This window comes from Martes martes (genome assembly GCF_963455335.1).
Source record: "Martes martes genome assembly, chromosome: 3".
NCBI classification, from domain to species: domain Eukaryota; kingdom Metazoa; phylum Chordata; class Mammalia; order Carnivora; family Mustelidae; genus Martes; species Martes martes.
The window spans coordinates 187,287,320-187,298,770 of NC_137890.1; the positions used below are offsets into that span (position 1 = coordinate 187,287,320).

Here is an 11,451-nt window from a genome sequence, read left to right on the forward strand (position 1 = left end):
CTGAGGTGATTCTGACACTAATAGCATCATAAGTCTGAGTGATCTCGAGACTTTAAGAAATAGAAAACTGTTCTTCCTCCTATCAAGATAGGAAATATATATGACACAGGGCCTATAATTAATGATTATTTTTAGCAACATTTTTTCTAACTTAGTACAAATATCAGCCATAGTGTATCTAAATGAAAGAGGATCTGTCACAATGTATTACAGAATATACGAATATATGTCATCCCTTGCCTTTATGAAAAAATGTTTTACTGCTTACCTTATGATACTTGCATATTAATAAGCAGGAGAGCCTGGCAGAGTACTATATTGTGTTCTTTCTAAATATGACTGTATAAACAACTGCTAATATTCTTTTAATAGCTTTATTCTTGTTTTTTTTCTAGGCCCTCTGAACTTCCTAAAGATATCAAAATGATATCAGCAGATTTGCCCTTTTTGACAATTGTTTTGATCATAGTAGGTTGGACAACTTGTGGAGCTTTTGCCATACTGCTTACTTATCTTTATTATGTGTTTAAGGTATGTCACATCACTGAAGTCAGAATAACTAGGCTTTGAGACAGGCAGACATAGAATTTCCTGTAGGTGTTGTTAACAAAAATTTTAACTATAGCTGTAGTAACCTGTTATTTAAGGTTTAAGTGTAGGTTTTTTTAAACATCTTAGTTATTTAAAATATATGGTTAACTACGGAGCTGAAATTATTAATCTGAGTTCAATAGTAAAAACAAAATAAGGGGAGAATATATAATCTGTTTCACATTGCTTCTTGCTCTTGCAAGTAGTATCAACTTTTTAAAAAGCATTTTACTAGAGCAGTTTTTATTCATACCTTCTTTTGAACAAGGGTAATAGACAAAAAGTTATGTCATTGGGATCAAGCTATCAATTGTGCTGACATAATGTAGAATGTTACAGATGTTGCTGGAGAATCAGAAGACAAAAATAATTAGCCTAATAATTTTACTGAGGAAGTGAAAAACTTCCAAGAAGGCTGATAGCAGGAAAATCTAGGTTATACAACTATGTACTCTCCACATTAAACTTAGGTAGAGACAGTTGATACCAGAATGGATAATCATTTTCTTTTTTAAACAATGGTTTATTTACATCTGCTTTTAACACTGATATATGCACATTATATATTCTGTTTTTCAAAGGAATTTATGTCCATCAGAAAAATTTATTTACTACTTTGATTTATAAATATGATATTTTTAGCTTTTTAAATTGGATATTTCAAATAATTGACCCAATGAGCAAAACTGTCTAAATACTAAACTGGCTAATTACTTAAGCCGTAAGCAAACCTAACAAATTAAACCTAAAGATTTTCTGAGGTTCTTGTAAGCATTTCACCATATATAATTGAGTTCAGATTTTCAAAAAATTGAGAATAGATAAGACATGTTAAATTCTTTATACTATACTGAAGATAATCAAATATTTTACTCACAGGACACTAAGTTATTGGAGCAAAGCATATTTAAACATAGGTTCTCAGAATATAGAAGGTATAATAATATATCACACTCTGGAAGTTTTATTATTTTGTTTTTTAATCCTTAATAGCAAGTTTGTGTAGTTATTATTTACCTTTTCTGAAAGAATATTTATTTGTTTGTTTTTTATGATTTTATTTATTTGACAGACAAAGATCACAAGCAGGCAGAGAGGTAGGCAGAGAGAGAGAGGAGGAAGCAGGCTTCCCGCTGAGCAGAGAGCCTGATGCGGGGCTCGATCCCAGGACCCTAAGATCATGACCTGAGCTGAAGGCAGAGGCCTTAACCCACTGAGCCACCCAGGCACCCTGAAAGAATATTTGTAAAAGTTTAAATGTAGGGACGCCTGGGTGGCTCAGTTGGTTAAGCGGCTGCCTTCGGCTCAGGTCATGATCCCAGCGTCCTGGGATCGAGTCCCACATCGGGCTCCTTGCTCCGCAGGGAGCCTGCTTCTCACTCTGCCACTCTGTCTGCCTGTGCTCTCTCTCTCTCTGACAAATAAATAAATAAAATCTTTAAAAAAAAAAAAAAAAGTTTAAATGTATTTTTAGTTAGATTTCTTTAAATTTCAGATTGCAGTGTTTCTCAGTTGTAATAAAAATGGTTGTTTTTTTGTTTCAAAGTAAAAGTGAAATTAAACAGCTTTTTTCTTTTTTCCTAGATTGTTCATCTGCAAGCCAGCCTAACAATGTACAAAAATAGCCAGACTGTGGTAAGTTTTATTTTCAAAACTCTACATCACTTTAATGTAAAAGAACATGGGGAAATAAAGTTTTTTTTAAGTTAGGATTTTATGGTGTCTAAAAAAGGTGTCATGAATTTAAGTAACTTTAAAAAAATTGAACCTATTTAGATTATCTAATTTTAATTTTTTTGTTGTTGCTGTTAGAGTACGCATGTGGTGCGGGGGCAGGGAGTGAGTAACAGGGAGGAGCAGAGGGAGAGGGAGAGAGAATCTTAAGCCTCAAGGCCCCAACACCCCCGATCCAGGGCTTGATTTCACAACCCTAAGATCATGACCTGAGCCAAAGTAAAGAGTCCAATGCTTAACCAGCTGAGCCAGCCAGGTGCCTCTATCTAATTTTAATTTGATCTTTATCAGTTTTTATGTCATTTTTATTGTTACGAATTATCTCTTAAATTTTAAGTAATTACTTAGAGGATATAGTCTCAGCAATGGAAATAGCAAGTCAAGGGATGAAAATTTTATAACTAATAACTGCTTTAAATTACATTGAGCAAGGTAATTTCAATATTTTATTTCAGTTTGGTTAGAAAGATGTGGTTATTTAGCTATTAAATAATTGAGTATGATTCTGAGTAAAATATAAACCTGAATTTTAATATCTTAGTAATTTTACTTTATTGCTTTATAGAATCCCAAACACTCTAGAAGAAGTGAAAAAAAATCAAATCACCATAAAGACTCTACAGTATACCATCTTCGTTTATCTGCCATTGATGCCGAAGATAGTCTTCGCATGCACAGTACTGTGATTAACTTATTAACATGGATTGTATTACTCAGCATGCCATCTTTAATTTATTGGTTAAAGAATCTCAGGTGTGTTTTATTTGTATAATTGTAATTTATGTGCTTCAAACAATAAATATCTGTAAGTAGAAATTTACCAGATTTCTAATGATCCATAAAACTTGCTCAAGAATAGGAAGCTATATATATCTCCTGAAATTTATTTTGAATATATGTACATTTTTCCCTTACTGTGAGAATATAAACTTCCTCAAAATCTGACTAAAAGAGGGAAGTTGTATTTTATTTATTTTACCTTTAATCTTCTGTGAGTCTAGATATTATGTGAAAATGTGCATTTTGTTTTGTTGACTTAAAATACTCATAATGCTTAGTGCTTAGGTATTTTTCAATTTATGATCAATTTTATGTTTTCTTAAGTTTGGAAGGAAGAAAATGCTTACATTTAAAAAGATTAGAATTAATGAAAAAAAGGCATAGTTTTCTATTTGAGTATCTAACATTGAACTAAAATAAATGACCAGCTATTTTACTACTGAAAACCATTTTTGCCTTGTCACATGATAATTGTTTTAGGTTAAATCAGAGTGTGAAAATGCCCTCTAAGATTATTTCTAGAATATTTAGTTATTGGTAAGTATTTTTAAAAAAGGCTACCTCATCCAAGTAATAACTGATCCCCTACTCAATACGGTTTTCAGAAATAATATAAAAATTTCAAATTATCTAAATACTGGAAATATTTTTTTCAAAAGCCAAGTAAGTTTGATAAATTAGATCAACAGATTATGAGATGTTAATATCCTTCCTTTGTCCCTCATTTTAGTCAAGATCAGTTTTTTGTTCACAAGTTTGGAAAGAAATTACTTGAGGAGTATGAATTTATGATTCTGAAAAGCTATAGATGCCTCACTGTCCATAAAGGCCAGAGATGAGAATTTGTGGATTTCTAAAACTAGGGACAGTTGCTTTATGTAAACCTTCCTTTTTTTTCATTGTTTTTTGTTTTGTTTTGTTCTTTACTAGAGCAGACTTAATGTATCTTAAATAATTTGTTTTATAAAAACATTTCTACATGAGGTTTCAGGCATATACCTGTGATTAAAAGGAAGTGCTTCCATATTGGATATTTTCATTTCCTTTAGTAGTTTCTGAACATAGTTCTCCATATCAGACTTCAGGTATAAAGATGATCTGTAGCAAAGTTATTTGCCAAAGATTTCATGAGCTATTTAGAGCTCTCCTATCTATGAAATGTTTTGAAATTAATTTGATTCTGATATTTAAAATGATTAGGTGTGCTTTGTTGATTTATGAGGGTTTTTTTCTCTTTGGTATAGGTATTACTTTAAACTTAATCCTGATCCATGTAAACCTTTGGCGTTTATCCTTATTCCAACTATGGCAGTTCTTGGAAATACTCACACTGTTTCAATAAGATCCAGGTATAATGGTTTAATCTTTGTTTTTCTCACATTTTTTCCTAGTCTTAATAGCTCTTCTTTTATGTCTGAAATGTGTTCTTTATATCTCAATACTTTGACTATGTCCAAATATTTGACTAAATATTATGTCTGAATATTTTGAAATATATTCCTAAAGCTAAAGCTGTAATCGTATAGTAATTATGGTTTGTGTGCAGGTATAATTTATATGGAAGCATATTTTATTTGTTTTCTTAATTGTGGGTTTTGCTTGTTGGGATAGAATAACTTTTTTTTTTTTTTTTAGTTTAGCTCTTACAAGATATGATGACTAATACAATTTCTCTCCAGAAAGTACAGGAGTGAAGTGAATAGGATTATAGATGAAGTAAGATTGGCCATGACTTGGTACTTTTTGAAGTAGGGTGATGAAGCTCATTATACTGTTAGTTCACTTACATATATGTTTAAAGTTCTCTATAATATTTGACTTTTCATTGACTGGTTTGGTTGTTTGCTCTAGGAACCTGTTTTCAGTTGATTTTGGCAGATGTTTGCAGATTTTCTAAAATGAAACAGACCTGGGTTTTAAATCTTGTTTCTGCCATTTAATACCTCTATGTCCTTAGACAGATTTAACCCCTCTTATCCTCAGTTTCTCTATTTTTTGGGGTGAAAAGGTAATAGTCTTTTCTGATAGCATTTTTCTTTTAGAAAGATTTAGTGTCTTGTTTTAATATTATTTGTGTTAGGAATTAAGGGTTCCTTTTTTATTTGGTTAAGATTTTTTTTGTTTTGTTTTGTTTGTTTTTTTGCTATCACAAGTAAGGTTAAAATAGTTCTGTAGCTATTTCCTAGTAAATATTGATTATTTTTAAAAGGATTAATTTTTAGAGGTAGAATTGCTGAATGAAAGTCCAACTAACATTTTTCTGTTGTCAAAATTTAAAAGACTAAACAAAGTTGATTATTTACTTAATAGAAATATTCTTCTCTAGCTAAAATGTGGCTTGTATTGATCTTTTTTAAAAGTTATGGACAGTTAAATTCATTATATGAAAAATTACTTCTAGGGACGCCTGGGTGGCTCAGTTGGTTAAGCAGCTGCCTTCAGCTCAGGTCATGATCCCAGCGTCCTGGGATCGAGTCCCACATCGGGCTCCTTGCTCCGTGGGGAGCCTGCTTCTCCCTCTGCCTCTGCCTACCACTCTGTCTGCCTGTGCTCGCTCGCTCTCTAACAAATAAATAAATTAAAAAAAAAAAAATTTAAAAAAAAAAAAAGAAAAATTACTTCTAACATTACTTAGAACACCTTCTCAAAACTGTAAAAAAATCAACATATTCTGGTTTTGCCTACAATGTAGTTTACATAATATATATTTTTTTGTTTTTTTTTTTCAGTAAATTGTTGAAGACTACTTCGCAATTTCCACTTCCTCTGGCTGTTGGTATAATTGCTTTTGGGTCAGCACATTTATACAGGGTTCCATGCTTCGTTTTCATTCCTCTTTTACTCCATGCATTATGCAACTTTATATAAGACTGAATTTAAGGAATGATAAAAATAAGTTATACATTTAGGGTCAGTAAGAAGAGGGAATGCACAGATTCATCAATGTGGACAGCAAGATCCTTTGGAGAATCCCAGTCTATTTTTACAATATTGAAAATAGGAAATTAGTTTTATAATGCTTGAGAAAAGTTGAAGCATGGTTTTGTTTTGTGGTATGGCATCCACGTACTAGTCATTTTTTTAAAAAAATGAGTAAAAGGGTCTGGTGGCCACTGTTTTTGAGGATTTATGCACATCAGCTATTCTGCTTGATTGGCCATACTGGGGATCTTCTAAATACTCAGTAAATGTAGCATTGCTTGTAATCTCAACTCAAGCGTTCTCCTCATTTCATCAAACTTTTTCTGAAAGTTGGTTACTTTGTATTTGGTACAGTATGCATATTGAGAAATCAGTCTTAAAAGATGAATGAAAAAGGAAAAGATCAATGAAATTCACACCTCTTTGGTTTCTCAAAAATGAAATAACCTCAGAGAGTCTTTGGTCAGCTTTTGGCAGCCACAGTGAACAAGGTAGATCTTTTCTTTCTTACATCTATGAAATACAACTTTTAATTTTAAGGAGACATGTTTTCTTGGTAACCAATGCAAGACTGGTGAACATAATTTAAACTCAAAACTTACTGAAATTTTCTCACTACTTTTCAAATACAGGTCTCATTTTGTATTCTGGGTGAATATCAGGAGGCTATTAAAGAAATCTTTTGTTAAATTTAAAGAAAATTGTCCCAGATATTTACTTAATGGTGTTGGAGCAGTACAGTTGTTCAGTATGTACCATTTTATTTAATTCATTGACCACATGGTTGCCAAAAGTGCCTCAGATCATGATGTATTTTTAAAATAACTAAATTCCAGTGGTCAGAAAAAACTCTAGGTTTGCACAGTTTCTGTCTTCTGTAGGAAAAAAAAGTCAGCATGATCAAGTGGTGGACCACATTTGATATGTAAAATTATACTATTAATGGAATAACCAACTGTTACCCATTAATAGCATAAGTATAAACAGTATACCTAAATAAATTGGAGGTTTTAGCCACTAGTTTTAACAATGGCATCTTAAGTTGCCAAGGTGATTAGCTTGGTTTGACAGAAAAGAGAGTAATATTTCTATATCATTTCAGACTTCAGCTCACTTTTAGCTACAGAAGAGTAGGTAATAGAGCTAGGTATCTGCCTTAAGATAGAATAAACTCAGGCTGAGTTATACTTGGCTCATCCTTTAGATGTATATGCTCTACATACCCAAAACCATTTAAGGAAAGTCCGTAAATCCCAGTGATACTTGTGAACTTTTGTCCTTGTTAGTACCCAGGAATGTCCTAGGGTACCAGATTCAGTTTTTCAGCAGTTGCTTCTGGATTCCATTACAACCTCTCAGCTGTTACTGCTTGTGGAGGGTTACCCCCACTTCACTGCCTGTAGAGGGTTACCTCACTTTACTTCTCAGTTACTCCTCAGGTCCTTACTCTTTTGGTGAGTTGAAGAGGATCTCTGTGTTATCTGTGAGGGTTATAAGTTTAATTCCATTGTTGTCTCTCTCAACCTCATGCCTATTGTTCAGTATTTATATTTACACTTACGGAGATCTTTAAAGGGGAGTGATAACCTCACAGTAGACATGGCTGACATTTCAGGCTCTTGTTTGTTTGAGTGAGGTAGCACAAGGATAAAATACAAAAGGCTTATTTGTTCGGTGTATGAAAGGAAAGAGAGTTTATTATACACTTGTCCCATGGCATACCACATGTGTTTTTAAATGACGTATCTGCTTACTTTTACCTATTCATATATTCATAACTAAGTTTTAGATACATTGTATCTTTGTGTTTTTTTCACTGATATCATTACATTTTTAAGTTACAGGTTAAATGTGTCGTTTAACTCTTTCTGAACTTATGTTTATATTCAGAAAGAACTTTAGAAAATTCATTAATTTCTATTTTCTATTGGCAGCTGCAGTCATTGTGGGTTTTTTTAATTAACATATAATATATTATTTGTTTCAGGGGTACGGGTCTGTGATTCATCACTCTTACATGATTCACAGTGTTCACCATAGCACATACTCTCCCCACTGCCCATCACCCAGCCACCCCATCCCTCCCAACACCCCCCCCCCCCCAGCAACCCTCAGTTTGTTTCCTGAGATTAATAAGAGTCTCTTACAGTTTGTCTCCCTCTCTGGTTTCATCTTGTTTCATTTTTCCCTCTCTTCCCCTATGATCCTCTCTTGTTTCTCAAATTCCTCATATCGGAGAGATCATATGATAATTGTCTTTCTCTGATTGACTTATTTCTCTTAGCATAATACCCTCCAGTTCCATCCATGTCGTTACACCTGGCAAAAACAGTCATTGTGTTTATATGATTTAAAGTCTCCTTGTTCAGTCAGTACTGCTCATGAATAAAATGTAACAAGCTTAAAGTTCTAATTTGTGAGTAGGAGATTAGCTTTTTAAAGCAGTAGACTAGGCACACTAATTCTCACTGAACAATTGTGACATGAGTGTAGTTATCAAGTCCTAAAGTCTTATTTGTTCCAACAGAATATTTCATTTTAGGGCTATAAAAAAGATTCAAATTAAACATTTAATAAACAGTAGGTTGGGTCTTTAGCCATCAAATACACACACACACACACACACACTCTCACACATACACATTTTGACAGGGTGTTTATCAAATCCTGATGCTCTTGAAGCCCAAATAATTACCAGATGTGAGAAGGTAGGCTCTGTCTGAAGATTAGGGAAATTGATGTTTCTGTCACTTGGGGAAAAAAATAGTCCTTCTGTCTTTAAATTACACATTGTTTCTACCATGCTTGCAACCTGTATTATTAGCTGGCGAAACAGTACAGCTTTATTAGAAATGTTACTAAAAATTATTTACTTGCAGTTACAGGTTATTGAGTTCAACAAACTTCTGAGCTCTAGTGCTATAGCATTTTTATTTAGAATTTGGGTTTTGAGTGAGTTTTGTGTTATAAAAATTACTCTTGTACCCTATTGTTGATAATTAGATCCAATAGGAAAAATACTGAGTGATTTTAATGTTTCTAAAGCCTCAGTTGGAGTTACTAGTATAATTTGGAACTGATAATATGGTAGCAAACATTGACCGCTTTTTTCTGGATCTTTCTCATGCCAGAAATTAAATAGATTCTGCTAACTCTTTTCTTGGTTGTCACTAGAATGAAAATATTTAAAACAGCGTTCCCAAAAAACCATTCTTGCCTGGTTCACATTGATTTTGAGTTTCTTCAGTATATATTGATCATGTATTGATTAATCTTTAATTTTTTTCATATTTTGGTCAGATAAATTCACATGTATCCAATGGAGTACCTTTTCTTGACTGAACTACACTATGGTATCTACATGATTATACAGTAAAGAAAAATAAAGAACTATACTAGGCCTAGTAAATGTTTGTTGTTGATTATCCTATCACTCGTGCAGATGGTACACATTTCCACCATACACACATACTTAAATGAAGCAAATCATCTGATTTGTTCGTTATCTAGTTCTACACTTTTCCTAATGCTGCAGACTTGTCATTCATAGCATAATAGATTCATTTTCCTTCGCTGCTCATTAGCAACTCTTACACGTAGTGGCCGGGGGAAATAAAAGGAGGGGAAATGGGAGAAACACAAAGATTATGGAATGAACTAGGTCTGTTGATTCCTGACTCCTCAGATAGTTTAGCTGACCTGTATTTTCATATTAGTCATTAGGTCTAAATTAGTGTAATGTCTTGCTTTATTAGGAAGTTTAGTGTAAAACTTTACAGTGCTGCACTTGCAAATTTAGTAACCTATTATTAAAATCAGTTGGGAAATTTTTTTTAATGTTATGACTCTCTATGACTAGGCATCTGTTGATTATTTTTTTGTCATCACTTTTTGTTTTCTCAGTGTTACATATCATAGGAAACTAGATACCATGTGAGGTTTCAGGGGGGATTCAATTTGGAGGACATGATGCACTCCCACGAAGTATTAAACATATTTTTGTATTACGTGGGGCACCTGGCTGGCTCAATCCATGGAGCATGTGACTCTTGATCTGGGAGTTGTGAATTCAGGCCCCACTTTGGGTGTGAAGATTACTTAAAACCTTAAAAAAAAAAGAAAGAAAGAAAGAAAACTTCCTTGCCACATAAGGTAATGTAGAAGATACTTTTATGAAATAGATGATTAGGAGCTGAAATTTTATCTCACTTTTTTTGAACAAAGGACAGCATTTCAAAGTCTGCAATGAACTTTTATTTATACATAATACACATGCATTCTTTCACAGTAAATTTCAATAGCCTGAAGAAATAGGGAGTCTGTGAGGCTACTTGTGTACTTTACTTTTAAGAAGGGTGATAGGAAAGAAAAGTCAAGTCAGTAATCCAAATCTGCATATGTGTACTGTAAATGTTTAAGAATTCACATTTTTGTGTTGAATTATATTATGAATATAGAAGACTGACTTTGTATATTAGCAGTTTTAAGAACAGAAGAAAGTTTGGAAATAGTGAGAATAGACTAATTTATTTCATTAATAGTGTAAATGTAACAGTACACCGAAATCAATAATATGCGTCTTTCACAAGTTAAATGATACTCTAAGCTACATCCTGATTATATTGTCTATGGTTGAAAATTTTAAATCAAGTACAGGACTTTCTAATAGTGTTTGGCGTGTTATGCTGCCAAAAATGACTATGGTTTGAAATGCCAAGTAACCAGTCAATTTCCAGTGACTTTGTATAGGACTTGATATATATGAGTCAAAATTACTCTGTACCAATTCTGTACATTGTAGATTTGAATACTTGTAAAAAACTGTATTTGTTAAAGTATTTTGGTTAGTGTAAATTTGTTTGCATATTTGAATTTTAATCTTAATTTAGGAAGGCTAAAAAGTAGCCAGTTTTGTAAAGTTCATATACTATTTTTAATGTTATTTTTGTTTTTAGTATTTGTATTCTAGTAGTGTTACTGGTAAAAGATTTATAGACAAAGCATAGAACCGTTAACTGTTCATAAGCCAAAATTATAGGCATCTTTTATATTTCACGTTGCACTTGTTTTGTTTCATATTGGACTTTTTACATCCCTTTTGCAGGAAAAAAAGCACATTTGAGCTTTTTTAGCATAAAACTCTGCATTGAAAAATATAACTGTATTCATATGGTTAGCAAAACACACTGCCACCAAAGCTAAGTGAATACCTCCGATATTTGTGCCAATGAATTTTTCTTAACATATTGGGATTATAGGAAAAATATTTTCAGTATTTTTCATCTGGGACTTAATATTAAATATGTAAATCATCAAAACTTATATTCCATACCCAAAATTTTCTTTGAATATATATAATATACCATAGTATATTCTATTTTATCTGAATCGTGGAATAATGTTCTCAATTTTATTGGGTTTAAA

At 32.5% G+C, this 11,451-nt stretch overlaps 1 protein-coding gene across 1 annotated transcript in view; it reads left to right on the forward strand.

The window, feature by feature from the left end:
• The window catches only part of PGAP1 (post-GPI attachment to proteins inositol deacylase 1), a 72,873-nt gene extending 62,744 nt beyond the window's left edge, over nucleotides 1–10,129 (forward strand). The window contains exons 23-27 of the mRNA XM_080799632.1: nucleotides 396–531; nucleotides 2,176–2,226; nucleotides 2,891–3,078; nucleotides 4,350–4,454; nucleotides 5,835–10,129. Of these exons, the coding sequence (XP_080655758.1) occupies nucleotides 396–531; nucleotides 2,176–2,226; nucleotides 2,891–3,078; nucleotides 4,350–4,454; nucleotides 5,835–5,973 (619 nt within the window). The 3' untranslated portion in view covers nucleotides 5,974–10,129. The remainder of the gene's footprint in view (nucleotides 1–395; nucleotides 532–2,175; nucleotides 2,227–2,890; nucleotides 3,079–4,349; nucleotides 4,455–5,834) is intronic.
• The last annotated feature ends 1,322 nt before the right edge of the window (nucleotides 10,130–11,451 follow it).